Source organism: Oryctolagus cuniculus, chromosome 9 (assembly GCF_051225735.1).
Source record: "Oryctolagus cuniculus isolate XC-2025 breed Fujian yellow rabbit chromosome 9, ASM5122573v1, whole genome shotgun sequence".
Taxonomy (NCBI): Eukaryota; Metazoa; Chordata; class Mammalia; order Lagomorpha; family Leporidae; genus Oryctolagus; species Oryctolagus cuniculus.
The window spans coordinates 131,485,423-131,506,073 of NC_142875.1; the positions used below are offsets into that span (position 1 = coordinate 131,485,423).

The 20,651-nt window shown below is 42.2% G+C and overlaps 1 protein-coding gene across 27 annotated transcripts in view; it reads left to right on the top strand.

The window, feature by feature from the left end:
- Window positions 1-20,651, top strand: part of REDIC1 (regulator of DNA class I crossover intermediates 1) — a 92,075-nt gene that overhangs the window by 48,820 nt on the left and 22,604 nt on the right. For 16 of the 27 annotated variants that reach the window (XM_070049656.2, XM_070049658.2, XM_070049654.2 and 13 more), the window contains 3 exons: window positions 4,885-4,967; window positions 19,752-20,281; window positions 20,510-20,579. In XM_070049656.2, coding sequence (XP_069905757.1) covers window positions 4,885-4,967; window positions 19,752-20,281; window positions 20,510-20,579 — 683 coding nt within the window. Of the gene's footprint in view, window positions 1-4,884; window positions 4,968-7,515; window positions 7,716-11,808; window positions 11,930-19,751; window positions 20,282-20,509; window positions 20,592-20,651 lie in introns of those variants that run through there. The other 11 variants (XR_016213158.1, XR_016213159.1, XM_089304020.1 and 8 more) reach the window with 9 other exon arrangements.

Consider the following 20,651-nt stretch of genomic DNA (forward strand, 5'->3'; position numbering starts at 1 on the left):
ACTGGCACCACTTGGGAATGCGAGCAAAGCAGGTGGAGGTTTATTTATTCTCCAATTTTAATTAATTATCTTTCCTCTTACTAATTTGGAGTATCATTTGCTTCTTAGATTCTTCAGATGCATTGTTAGGTCATTTACTTGGTACCTTTCCAGTTTCTTGATGTAGGCACCAAGTACTATAAACTTCCCGCCTAACACAGTTTGGCTGTGTCCCATAAATTTGGTATGCCGTGTTGTCATCTTTATTTGTTTCCTGAAATTTTTGATTTCCCTTATGATTTCTTCTTTGAACCACTGTTCATTCAGGAGTATGTTGTTTAGTCTTTATGTATTTGCATATTTTCTGGAGTTTCTTAAATTGTTAATTTCCAACTTCATTCCTTTATAGTCAGAAAATATATATAGTATGATTATGATTTTGTTGAATTTGCTGATACTTTATGGCCTAACATATAGTCCATCCTAAATAAAAGCTCCATTTACTGTTGAAAAGATTATGTTTTCCGCAGCTGTGTTATTAAATGATCTGTGAAAATTAATTAGGTCTGTGTGGCCCATGGTGGAGATTAGATCTGTTTCTTTGTCAATGTTGTGCCTTTGGGGAGGAGAATGGAAAGCTTTAAGTGTGTTGTGTTTTCAGAGTATTAGCTGGGCACCCTGCCCCCTCTAGTGGTCCAGGCAGATGCAAAGTCCGTGTGGTCCACAAGGTTCTCCCTCAGGCAGTGCCAGCAGAGACACAGCAGCCGCAGAAGATGGTGTCTCCTCCAGCCCCGGCTGTGGGATTCACTGGTGGCGTCCCCACTTGCTACTGGTTGTCTGTATTGTCCACACTGCTCCTGGCATCTTCTTTTGTGTAGGATTTCCACAGTAAATTTCTCTGCACTTTTCCCTTGGAAGTACAGTTGCTTCACTTTGCTTCTTTTACTTTCTCATGGTCAAAATCAGCATATCTTTTCTGTTTTCAGCCATCTTGGATCCCCAGAACATTTTTTTTAATACATGATACTGGAAAAGTGGGGCAAGTCACTGTGTACAAACCCAACACAAAATGGATTAAACAAAACAAAACAAAACCTGAAACTATAAAACTACTAGAACAAAAGATGGGAGAAACTTTTTTTTGATAAGCACAGGTAACAAAAGCAGAGAGAGATAAATGGGACTGTATCACACTAAGAAGCTTCTGCAACCAGCAGCCAGGGAAACAATCCGCAGAGTGAAGAAAACCTGTAGGGTGGTGGAACATTTTTGCCAGGTATCCATCTGACGAGAGTATGATATCCAGACCATATAAGAAACTCAGAACGTTTAAAGAGCAAAAATAGAATCTGATTAAAAATGGGCAGAAGACTTGAGAAGATACTTCTCAAAAGAAGGCATACAGTTGTTCAGAAAGTATGTGGATACAGCTAATACCAGGGAATGGAAATCAAAACCTCAATGAGATACATTCTCACCACAGATTGAATGGCTAGTATTCTTTTTTTTTTTCATTCCCAAAGACTTTCTGTGGGGAGCAACTCGGACTAGACTAAGTTACTGGAATTAAGACTTATTCTATGCATCTGCTCTCCCACAATATGGCGCTGGGAGAGGAGAAAACAGCTTCTACACAGCTGCCTCCAGTTCAGCCAATAAACTGTAGGACTTGCTCCTGATTGGAGGAGAGCAGCGTACTCGGCGTGTGGGCAGCCGAGCACGGATTGGCAGAGGAGGACTATAAAGGAGGAGAGAGACGGCATGCACCAGGAACATCTAAGAGGAACATCTAAGGGGAACACCTGTGCAGCCCCCGAGAGAGCCGGCCGGCGGTGTGCCACTCCCCTGCGGAAGTGGGGAAAGTGGCCAGGGGGAACTGCCCTTCCACGGAGGTGGAAGGGTCAGTAGCCAACCCGGGAAGAACCAGCAGCAAACCCGGGGAGGGCCAAGCAGACAGAAGAACAGCGCAGAGTCCTGTGTCATTCCCCCACGAAGACGGGGAGCGACATAATGGTGCCGTGACTCAGATAGGAAGCCTAGGCAGGGCTTAGTGTCGTTCCTCCATGAAGAGGGGGAGCAACATAATGGTGCCGTGACTCGGATAGGAAACCTAGGAGGGAAAAAACGGGAAGAAGTGGGAAATTACCGGAGAGAGAGACTAGCAAACAGCCTAGGGGAAAGCCAGACCAAAAAGGTGCCGGAAGAAGCTATTGAAAGCCTAGGCATAGACTCAGATACGGACTACGGGGGGAAGCTGGGAGAAATCTCTAAGGTCGAAAGTGAAAGCTAGAACAAACAGACTCGGATGCGGACTGTGGGGAGAGGCCAGGAGAAATGAGGGAGGAGTATTGTTGGAGGAAAGCTTGGGGAAATATACCGGGTAGAGAAAAATGTTAGGAAAATTGAAGCCGCGGGGGCAGGCTGAGGCGGAGACGAAAGCTACTTTGGGATTCGTCGAGTTAGCCCAGGAATAAGGGGCGAAAAGTTAAAACCAGAAGCGGAAACGTAAGCCAGGTTGGAATCCGTCTGATTAGCCCGGGGAGCAAAGGACGGGAAGCCAAATCGTGGGGCGGAAATGTGAGCTGGGTTGAATTCGCCAGGTTAGCCCGGGGAACTTAGATTGAATACTAGTGGCGGAGATGTGAGCTGGGGCTGTATGACTCGCGGAGGTTGCTGCGTGCAGAGAGCGTGCGGGGCACAAGTAGATAGGGAACGCTGGGCTAGTGCGAGACCGCGGAGTGTGCGCGCGAAGCCGAGCCGCGCAGAGCCGGGAAGCCGCGCAGATGAGAGAGGCGCGGGCTGAAGCGGCTCAGAGCCGGCAAGCCGCCGCGGGGCGGGTGCCAAGAAGCAGCCTCGGGGCGGGCGCCGGGAAGCCGCAGGGATAAGAGAAACAGAAATTTAGAAGTAAAATGAGAGAAATAGGAATGCTGGTAGATAGAAGTAAAATAGGAGAGATAGGAATGCCCGGAGATAGAAAAATAGAGAAAGGCCTCCCCACAACACAGCAATGAGAGAGCTTGGATTCGGTCTGCCTGATTAGTAAGGCGGTAAGCACCAACAGGCGGCTCGACCAGAGTATGAGCTGCAGGTCACCGAAGATAGGCACGAATCAACACCAATAAGCCTCCCCACAATATGGCAATGAGAAGGCTTGGATTCGGTTTGCCTGATAGGGCTTGTAAGCACCTGCAGGCAGAGCAGAGCATGCGCTGCAGGGCACCGAACACAGGCACGCATCAGCGCCTAAAAACCTCCTCACAACATGGCGAAGAGAGGACCCGGATTCGGTTTGCCTGATTGATAGGACTTGTAAGAACCTGTGGGCAACTCTAGCAAGCAGAGCAGAGTGTGTGCTGCGGGGCACCGAAGACAGGCGCGTATCAACGCCAAAAAATAAAAAGAAAGGGGGATCTGTGGGGAGCAACTCGGACTAGACTAAGTTACTGGAATTAAGACTTATTCTATGCATCTGCTCTCCCACAATATGGCGCTGGGAGAGGAGAAAACAGCTTCTACACAGCTGCCTCCAGTTCAGCCAATAAACTGTAGGACCTGCTCCTGATTGGAGGAGAGCAGCGTACTCGGCGTGTGGGCAGCCGAGCACGGATTGGCAGAGGAGGACTATAAAGGAGGAGAGAGACGGCATGCACCAGGAACATCTAAGGGGAACACCTGTGCAGCCCCCGGAAGAGCCGGCCGGCGGTGTGCCACTCCCCTGCGGAAGTGGGGAAAGTGGCCAGGGGGAACCGCCCTTCCACGGAGGTGGAAGGGTCAGTAGCCAACCCGGGAAGAACCAGCAGCAAACCCGGGGAGGGCCGAGCAGACAGAAGAACAGCGCAGGGTCCTGTGTCGTTCCCCCACGAAGACGGGGAGCGACACTTTCATGTCTTTTTGGCTCCTACCCACCCCCTCTCCTTTTTTCCAATTTCTGTCATTGATTGTTTCTGTTCTTGTTTCTATGTTTCATAGGTTATGAATCATACAGTACAGATGCAAATTGTATTTGCTAGATAAATATTGGGCCAATATAATAATTTACATTTTATGGTATTATCCAGATTAAGCAATGGATTCTTGTCTGATTTTCTTAATGGTCTTTATACACTTTCCCTGTTTGGTACTAAATGATATTAGTATTCATAGAAATTAAAGTACAAGCCCAACATAACTCAGTAAGTGGAAGAACTGAAATAACTATGGTCCTTTGTTTGGGCAAGCTATTCTCTTCCTGAGAAATTGAACTTTTGATTACCTAGCATTCTGGTTTCCTGGGTACATGTTTTTTTGTTGTTGTTTTGTTTTGTTTTGTTTTTTGACAGGCAGAGTTAGAGAGAGAGAGACAGAGAGAAAGGTCTTCCTTCCGTTGGTTCACTCCCCAAGTGGCCGCTATGACTGGCGGGCGCACTGTGCTGATCTGAAGCCAGGAGCCAGGTGTTTCCTCCTGGTCTCCATGCGGGTACAGGGCCCAAGCACTTGGGCATCCTCCACTGCCTTGCCGGGCCACAGCAGAGAGCTGCACTGGAAGAGGAGCAACCGGGGCAGAATCTGGTGCCCCAACCAGGACTAGAACCCGGTGTGCCGGTGCTGCAGGCGGAGGATTAGCCTAGTGAGCTGTGGCGCCGGCGGTTTTTTTTTTTTTTAACTCACAAAAAAAAATGATCAGTTCTCCATGTGTCAACTCTGTTATTTAATACTAATGTTTATTTCATTGTAAGAAAGTATTTCTTTTTCTTTCACAAGGAATAAAATTATTTTGACTGAAAATGTTTTTTTGGCTATAGATGTAATTCACTTAAATGTCATTTTATGGTGTAAAATTCAGATTTTATGTATTTGAATTGACCGTTGTGGCAGTTTCTTCCATATGCTCTTCAGCTGAGTAATCTTATCTGTTCTGATTCCTAGCTTTCCAAACTAACTGGAAGTCAGGATGTTAGCCCGTCATATAAGCCAGCACAATTTGGGAAACGATTTGAAAGATTAAACAGGTAAGCAAAGATGCTGATGGAAATAACGAATCTGTAGCATTCTGTATTGTCAGTTATTAATTAGATTTAAGGAAACACACATGTTTTTTAATTAGGAATTTAAACAGACCTAAATACTTGTAGAAAAGAATCATCAAAAGTAAAATGTATGAATTACTTAAGGTAGTTTAATTATTTTTTAATGTGTACATGCACTTTGATTCATTTACTTTTAAAAATATTTTTGACAACAGGTATTTTAAACCTTTTGTACACTTCATGACCTACTGTTTTCCTTTTAAACATCGTAAACATGATTTCTTTTTTGTATTTTTGGTAGTTTACTAAGAAGAATCCCACTTTTATTTTCTTGATGTTTATGTATAAACCCTGGTTCATTGCTTAAAATCCATTAAGCTTATAAAACTAGTTTGAATAACGGCTGGTAGTGAAATGAGGAATGGTAACTCTGTTATGCTTCCTCGTGTTGCTCAGCTAAGCAGTTCACTCTTGTATTCAGTGAGTAACCAAAGCCAGAATTAAAGTTGTCCTTTATTTCTTCTTTGCTTGAACTCCCAATATCGACTTCATCAACAAAATATTCTCAATTTTATATTCCAAGAAACTTTCAAAGGATCCCCTTGTATTTCTGTCACCGTGGTTTCACCTCAGTGTCGGCTACCACTATCTCTTCCCTTGGAATTCTAATACCATTCAGGAGGTTTTTGTTTATTTTTTATTCTCTGTCTCTCTTCCTTCCTCCTTTTATTAAAGTTTTATGGTTGTATAATTGATGTACAATGAACTGAATCTGTTTAAAATGTGCACTTTAACAAGCTTTGATGTATTTCAAAGATAACTTGTTCATCATGCCCAGAATAAGGAGAAATCTTTGTAATCCGTTCCTCTGCTATGTCACATCACTTAACACTCCCCTGAGGAAACCACCACTTTGTTTGCTGTCACTGTAGATCAGTGTGCATTTCTTGGAGTTTTATATAATTGGCGTCAGACAATGTTTTTGTTGTTTGACCTCAGCACAGTTATTTTGAAATCCATTTAGGTTTGTTGCATGCATTAACAGTTCAGTCCTTTTCATTGCAGAGTGGTATTCCATTGTGTGGGCGTAGCATGGCTTACTCACTTGGCTGTTGATAGACAGACAGTTGCTGTCCCCAGGATTTGAGTGCTCTGAATTAAATTACTGGGAAAGTACTTGTACCTGTCTTTGTTTACTTTTTTAGAATGACGTATTTATTTACTTGAAAGATAGAGTAACCCAGAGAGAGAGCAAGAGAGAGTGAGGTCAATCTTCTGTCTGTTGGTTCACTGCCCAAGTGGCCACAGTGAGCAGGGCTGAGCCAGGTTGAAGCCAGGAGCTTCATCTGGGTTTCTCCTTTGGGTAGCAGGGTCCCAACTATTTGGCCATCTTCCACTGCTTTTCCCCGGACATTAGCAGAGAGGGAGCTGGATTGGAAGTGGAGCAGCCGGGACTGAAATAGTTGCCCATATAGGATGTTTGGGTTGCAGGCAGTGGCTTAACTTGCTGTGCCATAATTTAATTTTCTTCATTCATTTGGAGTACAAGTGGAATTTCTGGATGCTCAGCTTCATATGAAATTGCCAAATTATTTTCCAAAGTGACATTGATCATTTTACATTGCATCAGCAATGTCAGAATTTCTTCTTGCGATGTGATACTGTCTTTTGAAAGTTACTCTTGTCACTGTGTAATGGTATCTCACTGTTGTTTAAATTTGCTTTTCTCTAATGGCAGGTGATTTGGATATTTTTCTCATGTTCGTATATCTTTGATCAACTGTTGACCTTTTTCAAATATAAAAGTTTTAACTTTGATGAAGTCCAGTTTTTTCACTTGTTAATTGTGCTTTTGATGTCATAGCTAAGAAATCCTGACCTGCCTCAAGGTCATGATACTCTCCTGTGATTTCTGCTGCTCTGTAGTTTTTGACCTGGATTTAGGCCCGTGTGTTTTGTTTGTTGGTCTGTTTTAATTTTAGAGGGAGAATGGGGACAGGCAGACAGCTCCCATCTGCTGCTTCGCTCTGCAGGTGCCCACAGCAGCTGGGACTGGGCTAGGCTGAGGCTACTTCAGGTTTTCCACATGAGTGTTAGGGTCTCAGCTACATGAGCCACCGCTCACTGCCGCCCAGGGTGTTCATTAGCAGGAAGCTGAAACTGGTGGGGGAAGTAGGACTTCAAGCCAGGCACTCTGACATGGGATGCAGGTGTCCCATTGGGGGTCTAACTGCTGTCTAAGCTTCCACCTCTGTGAAACATTTTGATTTAATTTATATACATGCAGACATATATAAATTTATTTATTTTATTTGAAGGGCAGAGTTATAGAGAAGGAGAGGCAGAGAGAGAGAAAGAAAGAGAAAGATATATATCTTCCATCTGCTGGTCACTCCCCAATGGCTATAGTGGCCCGGGTTCAGCCAATCCAAAGCCAAGAGCCAGGAGCCAGGAACCAGTAGCTTGTTCCAGGTCTCCCACATATGTGCAGAGGCCCAGACACTTGAGCCGTCTTCTTCTGTTTTCCCAGGCTCATTAGCTGGGGGCTGGGTCAGACTGGAACAGCTGGGGATGGAACCAGTGCCCATATCTATGCCACAGCACCTGCCCCTTGAGTTGATGTCCACGTGTACTGTGAGTTAATATTCTAAACCAATATTCTCATTTGTGGGAAAGAATGCTCCTCATTAAGCTGTGTTGACACCTTTGTCAAGAATCAGTGGACTACAGGTATGAGGCGTTTTCTCCTCTGTAATCTCTATTCTGCTGAGTTCTCAGTTTCCTTAATGCCAGTACCACACTGTCTTGATTTCTGTAGCTCTGTTGTAAGTTTTGGTTTCAACAGTTGTTTTAGTTTCCAGTTTGTTCTTTTTAAAAAATGTGGGCCTTCTTCATACTTTGCATTTCCATATAAAGTATAAGATTAGTTTGTCAGTTTCTGCAAACAAACCTGTCTAGATTTTATGTTGCCGGTATATATCAATTTGGGGAACTTTGCCATCTTAAATTGAGTCTATTCTAGGCCACAGACATGAACTGCTTCTCTGCTGCCTCACCTTTAATTTCCGCAGTGATTGTATTTTTTAGGATATAAGCCTTAGATGTTTTTGTTTCTAGGTGTTTTATTATTTTTATATGATTGTGAATGGAGTTATTAATTTCATTCTGGGATTATTCATTGCTGCTATATAAAAGTAATTTTTGAGTATTGATTTGCATCCTTTGACTTCACTGAATTCCTTATTAGTTTCAGTAGTAATTGTGTGGATTCCTTGGGTGTTTTACTGTAGTAGATTTTGTCATCTACAAATAAAGACGTTTTTACTACTCTGTTTTTAATTTGGATGCCTAATACATACTTACGTTGCCTGAGAGTAGAGGTTTAATACAATGAATAGTAGCACTGGTAAGCATATAACATACTTGTGTTATTTCAGATCTTAGACAGTTCAGGCTTTGACCATTAAATGGCTAGCAGTAGGGTTTATGTAGGTGCCTTCTATAAGGTATAGAAATTTCATCCTTTGTTTTTAGTTCACGCAGTTCTTCAGTCATGGATTTTGTCAAATGTCCTTTTCATATCCCCTGAGATTATCATGAATTCTTATCCTTTTTTTAAAAAAGATTTATTTATTTGAAAGTCAGAGTTACACAGAGAGGAGAGGCAGAGAGAGAGAGAGAGTTCTTCTGTCTGATGGTTCACTCTCCAGTTGGCCGCAACGCCCTGAGCTGCGCTGATCTGAAGCCAGGAGCCAGGAGCTTCTTCCAGGTCTCCCACTTGGGTGCGGGGGCCCAAGGATCTGGGCCATCTTCTACTGCTTTCCCAGGCCACAGCAGAGAACTGGATTGGAAGTGGAGCAGCCAGGTCTCGAACTCGTGCCCATATGGGATGCTGGCACTGCAGGCAGTAACTTTACTTGATATGCCGCAGTGCCAGCTCTTCAAAATTTTTAATTACTTATTTATTTTTTTGACTTGTTGTCTATTCAGATTTTTAAAATTCTTCTTGAGTCAGTTGTGATAATTTATACTTTTTTTGAAGGAATTTGTCCATTTTGTCGAAGTTGCATGATTTATTTACATGAAATTGTTTATACTGTGCCCTTAAAATCATTTTTGGTCTATGATGGTGGCCTATTTAATTCTAGATGAGTATCTTCTCTTAAAGATTGGTTGCTGTAGCTAAAGATTTGTCACTTTTATTGGTCTTTTGGAAGAATTAGTTTTGGTTTCATCAGTTTTCACTTTTTCTGTTTACCATCTTCTGAATTTCTGCTGTAATACTTAAATTTTTTATTGTCTCATTGCTCTTAATTTATCCTTTTTGTATCTTCAGAAGGTATAACTTTAGCCTTTTGGTGTATGTTATTTTCTAATATAGGTATTTAAAGCTATAGATTTCCATCTTTGCACTGCTTAGAGGTCAGCCAGTGATTGGTCCGAGGTTGTGTTAAACACCTTGAGCTAACAGGCCGCCTTCTCTGTGTAAGACTGCATATGCAGCCAGGGATAAATGGATACTTGAGAATTTCTCTGGATTTTTCTGAGTTTGCACAGAGCGTTGCACAGGGTGTAGCCTGCTAGACCACCAGGGGTTTCTGTGTGTTTATCAAAGCCTATCAATCTTACTAAGGAGGCAGGTACCAATGCCAGCACACTTGGTAAAGTGATAAGTGTAAGTACACAACCGATCAAAAAGATAGGGTATGTGTCGATGAGATTTCACAAATAAGACCAGTGTAAGCAACTAATGAAGGATAGAATTAAAAGGGATAGAATGATCCTGCGGGTGAAACAGGACACACAGCAGACTCATAGAATGGCAGCACACCTGCCTCAGAATCAACCCTTGGGACATTCGGATCTGGCTAAAAGGTTCATGAGAGTCTCACAGGCATGGAAAGCCATGACACGGTGGCAAAAAACAATCTAAATGAAATATCCTGGTGAACAAGACCCCAGCAGAAGGAACAGGCCATCAAGGAGAGAGGCGCCTTTCTCTGAAGGGAGGAAGGAACCTCCACTGTGATACGGCCTTGACTAAACAAGTTCAGAGTCGGTGAACTCAAGGGGCTTCCATAGTCTAGACAGCTCATAGTAAGAGTCTCGGTTGATTGCTGATGTCATAAATAAGAGTGCCAATTGTTAAATCAACAATGGGAGTCACTGGGTACATGCTCCCCACGTAGGATCTCTGTCCTTAATGTGTTCTACTATGAAACTTAAAAACAACACTACTAGTCGAACAATACCCTATACCTTGTGCGGTTGTGTGAGTGCAGCCTGTTGAAATCCTTGCTTAGTATATACTAAGTTAATCTTCAGTATATGAAGGTAATTGAAAATGAAACTTGATGAAGGGCGAGATGGGAGAGGGGAGGGAGGTTGGGGGGGGGAGCCACAACAATACAAAAGCTGCACTTTGTAAATTCACATTTATTAAATAAAAAAAAACTATATAACAAACAAAAAAAGAAACATATAAAAAAGAGAACTTAATACTTTACCCTTTTATTATTTTTTATGTTCTACTTAAAACTATTGGTTGAACTCTATAATTAATACACAATTACCCTTAGGTGTTTAATTAATGCTATAACTAGTACTCAAATAGTATTTTACACTTTGTGTTTCTGTGTGGGTGCAAACTGTTGAAATCTTTACTTAATATATGCTAAATTGATCTTCTGTATATAAAGATAATTGAAAATTAAAAAAATAAAGGACATCTTTTCTGCTAGAAATAGATTTTTTAAAATAAACTAGCTGATCTCAGGTATTCTGTTATAGCAACAGAAGATTCACTAAGACAGAAGGCTTTTGTGACTGAACGATGATCAAAATCTATATGTGTCTGAGTATGTCTCAGAAACTATCTGTAAGATTCAGGTCCTCTGAACCCCTATTGAATTCTATAAATCCTACGGTCAGACAACTATTGATGAGAGTCAGACACTATTCTGAATATTCTAAGTAGGGTGGTGACTAAGACAAGTTTTCTATTCTCATGAAGCTGACATTACAGAGAGGAATATAGTCATTAAACAAACAAACCAGAAGAATCAAAGAATTGCAAAGAATAAGCTGATGGTCTGGAGAGCACCTTAGAGTATACATTTAGAGAAGAGGCCACACGGCCAAGACAAGAATGACCAATAAGAGCTAATTATGAAATGATTCAAAGGAAGCCACATTCTGGGTACTGGGAAGAGCAAGTGTGAAGGCCCTGAAATGTGTGGATTAGCACCAGAGGACTCCTGCAGCGTACTACCACAACAACTAAAAATACAGTACAGTTCTAGGAGATCATAAGTGCAAATTGAATTTCACTGGGTTCCACTGGGGCTGTTTTCTCTTCAGAAGCTGTTGGGAGAATCTGTTTCCTTGTTTTTCATATCTTGTGGAGTCCACCTGCCTTCTTTGGCTCCCAGCCTCTTCTTCCATCTTCTAAGCTACACTACAGCAACTTCAAATCCCCATTGCTGACTTTCTTGCATCTGTCTTTAATTTATAAGGACCTTTGTGATTATACATTTGACCTACTCATGTAATTCAGGATAATATAATCAAATATCCTTACCTTAATCGCATCTGCAGTCTTTTTATTTATTTATTGCCAAATAAAGTAATGTGTCTTCACGTAAAAAAAAAAAAAAAAAAAAAAACCGCCTATTACGATCATTTATTTTCCAGATCTTTTAATGACAGAGCTGTGTGGTTGCTTGTTCCAGTGGGTATTATAGCTTCCAGCAATTGCAATGTTGAGCATCCCTTTTGGTGTGCCACCAAAATCATGATTTTTTTTTTTTTGACAATCCCTCAGGCATGGAGCTATCTGTCTTTTGCCCCAGACTTCAGGCTTGGTCGAGCTACTATCTGTGGATCTGGAGGAAGAAGGACACTGTTGCCCCATGCTAACACTCCACAGGACTGTTCCTGTTAAAGTTCAGTAGTTTTTCTTGAAGTATTACTTCTTAGTTTGTTGCATGCATTTGGTCATTTCCCAGATTTTGAAATGGTACTTGTACTGCTTTTAGGGAATAGGCTTTGCTGGACTTCTTTCTACACCATTTTAGAAGTTCTGGTCACATCAGCTGATTGTTTAAAAAAATTTAACTGATAATTACACATATTGAAGGGGTTTCTTGAGATGTTTCAATACGTGCATACAGTGAATTCAAGATAATCACGTCTGTCTGCATGAAGCACCTGGCTCCTGGCTTCAGATCGGTGCAGCGCTGGCTATTGCGGCCATTTGGGGAGTGAACCAACCGAAGGAAGACCTTTCTCTCTCTCTCTCTCGCTTTCACTATTTATAACTCTACCTGTCAAAAAAAAAAAAAAAAGCCTCTATCTTTCTTCTTTTTTAAAAAAAATCAGGTATGCTGTCACTTCACTCTGCTGTGCAGTAGAGCACCAGAGCTGCTTCCTACCTGTTACTGGGTATGCATCCCTTCCTAGTGTCTGTGGTCATACACGATTTACATATGGGTAACATCATGTGATACTTTGTTTTCTTGGCTTACTTAACTTAATGGCCTCCATGTTGTAATTGACAGGGATCCTTTTGGAGGGCTGAATAGTATTCCATTGTATGTTTGTATCATGGTTTCTTTATCCATTAGTAACTAACCTGTTGATGGACATTTTGATTGTGTCCGTTTCTTGTCTGTTGTGACTAGTACTTCAGTAAATATGGGAGTGCAGATACCTCTTTGACAGACTGGTTTCAGTTTCTTTGGATATATTCCCAGGGTGGATCCTTTCATAGTTCTGATTTTAGTTTTTTGAGGAACCTCTGTACTGTTTTCCACGTTGGCTGTGCTAATTTATAATCCCAGCACTGGTGAGCAAGAGTACACTTCTCTACTTCCTCACCATCCCTGGTTATCTTTTGTTTTTTGATACTAGCCATTCATTCTAAGTGAAGTGAGGTGATAGCTCAGTTGTGGTTTTGATTTGCATTTTCCTGATGATTTGTGAGGTTGAACATTTCTTTTCATGGACATATTGCCCATTTTTGTATCACTTGAAAAATGTCTATTTAGGTCTTTTCGTTTGTAAATTGGATTATTATTACTTGGTTAATGTCTTCTTTTCGACATTCTTGTTTTTCTTTTGTCAGATGCATAACCTGAAAATGTTTTCTCCCATTCTGGTATTGTCTTTGCTCTGTTGATTGTTTTCAAGTGCAGAAGCTTTTTAGCTTAATGTTAAAGCAAACTTGTATTCCTGAAATAAAACCTACTTACCACAGTGTGTTACTCTTTTTATATGCTCTTGGATTTGATGTTCTAAAAGTTTGTTAGGAACTTTTGCTTCAGTCTTCATGAGGGGTACTATTTTGTGGTTTGTTTACTTTTTTGAAAAAGATTTGTTTATTTGAAAGGGAGGGGGAGGGACAGGGAGATGAGAGGGAATATGGCTATGAAACTCTTTTAATGTCCTTTTATGAGAGTTTTTCTGTGAAACTTCTTGGTCTATTTTTAAACATTGATTTTGCTTCTTGTTATGGATCCGGTTGTGTGCTTCTTTGTATTCTTAGCAGTTTTGTTTGGATTCTGTAAATTGCAAATTTTATCTTATTCGAGCTGGAATTTTTTTTTTAGCCCTATAGGGGCTTCCTTTGGGATATTTATAACACCTTTTGTGGGCCATACAAAATTATCATTGTAAAAAGTGACATGCTGTAGATTTATTGAATTTGAGTCCTGCCTCTGATTGCCTTGGCAGGACCAGATCAGATGATTTCACAGGCCTTGCACTGCCTGTGGGCTGGGCATTCCCCAGCCCTGCACCAGTCTTAAGCTTTGATCCAGGAAACAGTTTAGGTACTTGGAACTAGTGTATTTTACTGAGGTGAGGCTTGCTTTTAAACTTTGTTAATCAGGATCAATAATCTGGTCAGCTAATGGCTAATTTTATTCCAGTGCTGGAGCAATGCCCTTGAGAATTTTCCTGATGTCTGTTGAATTGTGAGATTGTCTGTGTCAGCAGGTGGAAGTACAGAATGTTCCCAGCCCTTTGTGAGTGGCTGGGATTGTTGTCTTCTAGGCTCGGATGGTTCTTTCCCAGCTGTGGGGAATTCACATACTAATTAGTAGTTACCAGAAGAGCTGAAAACCTTCTGTGGATATCAACAGCTCCTTTGTGGCACTCTAACCTTTAAACTCTTTGGTCTCCCTGGACCTACAACCTGTATTATACAATAAACGGACTCTTGTAGGCACAGATGGAGTTCCGCCTCTCCCTGTATATTGGAATATTGCATATTCTTTCCATGCATTAAGGTGGGGGCAGTCCTATACGTTCTCATCATTTGCTTACCTTTTCCCAGTGGTGACTGTCTTTCTCCACTTGGTGTCTCATATCTGATTAAATATGTCAGGAAGATAAATCTGTTCCTTGGTTCCCCTTGGGCCAGAAATTCTTTACCCAGCGGTCTGACATTTTCCAAGGCAAAAATTAAGTCCATTATGTTTTGTGCTTGGATTCAGTGATTTCTGTTACGTTTTTCTAATGTAAAGCTCTGCTCACCTGGGCTTGTCTACATTTTTACCCTTGGGTCATACATTTTCTGACACTGATCCTATTCCAGCATCACTCTGATCTATCTTTCTTTCTGTCTTTCTGTCTTTCTCTTTCTGTCTTTCTGTCTTTCACAGGTAGAGTTATAGACAGTGAGAGAGAGAGATGGAAAGGTTTTCCTTCCGTTGGTTTGCTCCCCAAATGGCCACTACGGCTGGTGCTGCACCAATCCAAAGCCAGGAGCCAGGTGCTTCCTCCTGGTCTCCCACTGGGTGCAGGGGCCCAAGCACTTGGGCCATCCTCCACTGCCTTCCCCGAGCCACAGCAGAGAGCTGGACTGGAAGAGGAGCAACCGGGACTAGAACCGGTGCCCATATGGGATACCGGCGCCACAGGTGGAGGATTAACTAAGTGAGCCACCCTCTGATTTTTCCTAAGGGTGCTGCAAATCCTGAATTTATTTCCTCTCCTGCGGTGTGCTTACTCCTGTCTTCACATATCTAACCATCTGCATTCTTAGCTTACTGGGGGCTTCCCTGCAGAACTCTCTGGAAGCACCAGTAGCACCTGTAATTATTTCTTCTGTTTGTTTACTGCTTATGCTTACTTCCTTTCATTGTGCTTATTAGTGGTTAATTATCTTATTTATTATCTTCCTTCACTGGAATATAAACTTTATTGTCTCCCTACTGCAAAGTAAGTATGCATTAAATATTTGTTGAATATTTGCAAAAGGCTAAGTTATATAATGAATTTTTTCCAATTTTTATCTAGAATTTTCTATTTTCCATGAACTTTACTTTTACCTACCGGAAAAAATGGTAAAGGACTTGGAGTCATTTGTCTTACGTGAGACTTTTTTCTCTGTCTTTTCTGTAAGTAATAATATTCCCTAAGATTCAGTCTCCCAAGTTAGATGGCAGTGCCTAATTTATTAGAAAGGTTTATATATTTAAAAGGCAGAGTTACCAGGGTGGGTCAGAGGAGGGAAAGTAACAGAGGTCTTCCAACTGCTGGTTCATTCCCCAAGTGGCTGGAATGGTTGGAGGTGGGCCAGGCTGAAGCCAGAAGCCAGGAGCTTCTTCCAGGTCTCCTACATGAGTGCAGGGGCCCAGACACCTTGTTCATCTTCCGCTGCTTTCCCAGGCACATTTGCAGGGAGCTGGATCAGAAGTGGAGCAGCCAGGACTCAGCCAACACCCTACAGGATGCTGGTGCTGCAGGTGGCGATTTTACTGCAGCACCACTGCGCCCTGCCTGGTTTTTCTCAAGCAGAAGACTTGTTTCTCATTGTCCATATCTCTTCATGAGTAATTCTGCAGACTCAGACTGCTTAAAATGTCCTTTATACAATGTTGATTGCGTTTATAGTGTCCTTTTTTACTCAGCAAATGCTTTTATGTTGATTCTACCATTTAGAGTAATAGAAAAGCTTCTGATGCTAATTGTTATTATTGCATACTACAGATTATGACTTCTGGTGTATAACAAAGCACCAGTAAGACCTGTATTGAGAAATAGTGTAGGAATATCAGCTGTCAGCATTCACAAACAAAATACTAACCTCTTTGTCTTCAGTAGCACATGCCATAGATCCGGGCACACTGTAGGTTCTTATTAAATATTAGATTGAAGGGCCGGCACTGTGGCATAGCAGGTAAAACCACTGCCTGCAGTACTGACATCCCATATGAGCACCGGTTCAAGACCAGCTGCTCCACTTCTGATTCAGTTCTCTGCTATGGCCTGGGAAAGCAGTAGAAGATGGCCCACATGGGAGACATGAAAGAAGCTCCTGGCTCCTGGCTTTGGAGTGGCTCAGCTCTGGCTGTTGTGGCCATCTGGGGAGTGAACCAGCAGATGGATTCTGTCTCTCTCTCTGCCTCTCCTTCTCTCTGATTTTCAAGTAAAATAAATAAATATTTTAAAAATATTAGATTGAAAAACCTAATAAAACTGAAAAAGAGTCAGAGTGGAGCAGTCCATGTTTATTTTCTTAATTTCTTTAATACATCCAATCTCAAATACAGCCCACTCTTAAATCTTTAGTCACCTGCAATAAAAAGGAAAAAAATCTTTATTTGGAATTATTTCCTATCATAGCATTTGTTCTTGTACACAAGTTGGATTTATTTTTCAAAAGCTTTTATTTAATAAATGCAAATTTCATTGAAACAACTTTAGGAGTATATCGGTTCTTCCCCCCATACCCACCCACCCCCCTCTCCTGTCTCACCTCCTACTCCCTCTCTCATTCCATTCTTCATTCAGATTTTTTTTTTATTTGACAGATTTATAGACAGAGTCAAAGAGAAAGGTCTTCCTTCTGTTGGTTCACCCCCCAAATGGCCACCACTGGCGGCTGGTGCTGCACCAATCCAAAGCCAGGAGCCAGGTGTTTTTCCTGGTTTCCCATGCAGCTGCAGGGGCCCAAGCACTTGGGCCATCCTCCACTGCACTCCTGGGCCACAGCAGAGAACTGGACTGGAAGAGGAGCAACCGGGACTAGAACCGGCGCCCATATGGGATGCCTGTGGCGTAGGTGGAGGATTCACCAACTGAACCATGGTGCCAGCCCCTAAGATTGGTTTTTAATTAACTTTATATACAGAAGACCATCTCTATACTAAGTAAAGATACTAAGTAAAGATTTCAACAGTTTGTACCCACATACACACACACACACACACACAACATATAAAGTACCATTTGAGAACAAGTTTTGCAGTTAATTCTCATGGTACAACTCATTAAGGACAGAGGTCCTACAGGGGGATAAGTGCACAGTGACTCCTGTTGTTAATTTAACAATTAACACTCTAAATTTATGATGTCTGTGATTACCTGAGGCTCTTGCCAGTGAGCTGCCAAGGCTGTGGAAGCCTTTTGAGTCCACAAACTCCATCAGTAGTTAGACAAGCCATAATCAAAGTGGAAGTTCTCTCCTCCCTTCAGAGAAAAGTACCTCCTCCTTTGATGGCCCTTTCTTTGCACTGGGGTCTCACTCACAGAGATCCTTCATGTAGGACATTTTTTTTGCTACAGTGTCTTGACTTTCCATGTCTGAAATGCTGTCCTGGGCTTTTCAGCCACATCTGAATGCCTTAAAGGCTGATTCTGAGGCCAGAGTGATGTTAGGGCATTTGTCTTTCTATGAGTGTGCTGTGTGGCCTGCTTCCCATGCTGGAACATTCTCTCCTGTCTGATTCTATCTACTGTTATTAGCAGACAGTTGGTTTTATTTATGTGATCCCTTTGACAGTTAATCTTATCCATATGATCTATTACACAGTTAATATGATCACTTTGGGGCCCTTTGGAGGGCTCACAGTGTCTTCCTTATTTGGGGTTTTCCCTTTGTTTTTTGGCATTTCTGGTTGCTCTTGTCTTTAATTTGTGTCTGTGCTTGTGGTGAGCTTTCCCTCTGCTATGAGCTGCTATGTGGGTGTGCCTGGGGAGTGGAAGCAGGCAGCCCCACCTCCTGGAGTCCTGCTCACTTCTAGGTCTTGATGGAGGCTGGTAGGAGAGAGCTGTGCACTAAGCCCCGCCTCCTGGGGGGCCGGGCTCGCTTCCCACTAGTGCATGAAATGAGGCGAGTTTTCGATGTTTAGGACTTTTGCTTGTGGTATAGCTTTTGTGGTGGGGAGAAAATTATGTTGAAATGTTGTGATCCTTGTTCCCGGGTGGGGGTGCTGTGAGGTGGCCCCGGAGTTGATGGGTGTGTGCACGGGAGGCAAATGCCGCAGCCCCTGCTTGCATGAGAAAATGTGAAGTGTGGCTTCTCCCCGCTGGCTGCAGGTCCAGCTGGGGGACGCGGGGAGACGTAGATGGACGGGGCGTGCCTGACCTCTCGGTTTGTTACCCTGTACCTTCTCCTTCTCCGCGCTGGGAGCTTAGATGCTTTCAGCAGGCTCCCGGCCTGCCGCTGTGTGCAGCCCCGTGGACGCAGGGTTTCTCACCTGGATCCCGCCGGGGCAGCGCCAGTCTCCCTGTGTGACATCTCACCCTGCCTCGCTGCGCCTCCACTGTGCCTCTGCCACTTCCCTTTCTGTTTGCTCCCTCAGCGAGTAACTGCCCAGTCTCTGCTGCACCCCTGGGCTTCTCTGCACAAATTTCTCGGGACTCCGTCGCCAGCTTGCATTCCCCTCTCCTTATTAACTGTTTTGCCTGCGCAGCGTGGAACGACCTGTTGCTATATTGCCATCCTGGCCCCTCTAAGCCCTCAAGTTGGATTTAACATAGAATTATTGTTGCTGAATTAGCAGGAGCCTTCTACGTTATCTAATCGATGGTTCAGTTTTCACCTAATTCACCTTAACTCTTACTTTCTTACTTAGCTACATATTTCTATCTATAATACTCTTCTTTAGAAATTTTATAGTTGTTTTAATATACTTAGGATTTTGAGAAATATCTTACAATATTGTCAGAACTACTTGATTTGATGCTGTTTTTTTGTTTTTTGTTTTTTTTTTTTTTTTTTTTTTTTTTTTTTTTGTTTTTTGTTTTTTGACAGAGTGGACAGTGTGAGAGAGAGACAGAGAGAAAGGTCTTCCTTTGCCGTTGGTTCACCCTCCAATGGCTGCCACGGCCGGCGCACTGTGCTGATCCAAAGGCAGGAGCCAGGTGCTTCTCCTGGTCTCCCATGGGGTGCAGGGCCCAAGCACTTGGGCCATCCTCCACTGCCCTCCCGGGCCACAGCAGAGAGCTGGCCTGGAAGAGGGGCAACCGGGACAGAATCCGGCACCCCGACCGGGACTAGAACCCGGGGTGCTGGCACCGCAAGGTGGAGGATTTAGCCTAGTGAGCCACGGTGCCGGCTTGATTTGATGCTTTTAACACCAGGGACAATTTTTTTCTATGTGGTTTCCAAAGTTTCTGACTGAATAGACCAGCAGTCATATACAGTGGTTGTCTATGTTATTTTTTGCTAGACTTTATTACAGAAGACATGATGGAAGTTGGTCATATTTTGTTTTATTAATATAATATTAAACTGAACCACATATTCAGTTTTCATGTTGAAATAAAAACTGAGTATAGGTTATATTCAGTAAGCCATTAGAAGGACATATTAGACAAATTTCCATGCAAAGAAATTTTATTAAATACAGAAAATGAAAATTTAGTGTAGGTATGTGTTTGTAGCTGTTCAGTATGTTAAGAATTTAACTTCCAATGTTTACAGAGGAAGATGATCTGTGTTTTTCTTGCTAAGTGTTTTTATTTATTCTTAAGTCCAGGAAATGGAAATCTCGTCACTGAAAGATCAGCTTTAATTACGGGTGAAGAACGTGGTTGCATGAATGAGAGAAGACAGTCACATTTAATTGCTGAAAAACAGTCTGTACAACATACTTGGGGAAAAAATGGAAAAGAGCTGTCACCTTTTCTTGGAGTTGTGAACCAGCCAGCTCCTGTTCTTCTGTCAGAGAACTGTGACCCTTTCGTTAGTCAGAATATGATCAATTTATTAAGCATAGATCAACAAAAGATGAGTGAAATGTTTGGCAAGTGCAGGCATGATGGTGTGGGAGATACCTGTGTCATTGCTGGGTCTGATCAGAATCCATCCGCTGATAGAGGCATTAGAAGCATTTTTACAGTCCCAGAGTTGCCTTTGAGTAAGTCTACTTTTCATAAGACAAGCTATCCAGAAAAGGGTCAGGCACGTGAACACTTCTGGAAGGAGTACAGTGATAATAGAGTAAGTGATCTTTGTATGCCATTTGAGAAGAATTGTTACCCACCCAGCTCTGAAAAACAAGGTTAGTGTTATGCATGGGAAATGCAAGATTCTATGCTTTTAAAACTTGTTTTCAGCTTTTTATATGTGTTTTTATGTGTACTCATACTACATACCTATTTGTGTGTATTATTCAGAGAAATGTGAAACTGAAAATAGAGTAACTTTCCAGTTTTTGGCATGATTTTTTTCTGTATGTGTCATGTGCTTGAATTAAAAATGAAATCAGACTGTGCTTTTATTTTTGAAGGAAAACTTGGAAATGATTGCCAAGGGAAGATGCCACAGAAAAGTATCCAGAGAAATGCAGAGAACTCTGTGTAAGGTTTCAGGTGTATATTTGGGATGGAATTCAGTATCTAGCATAACACTAGGGTATTTCAAATAGTTTG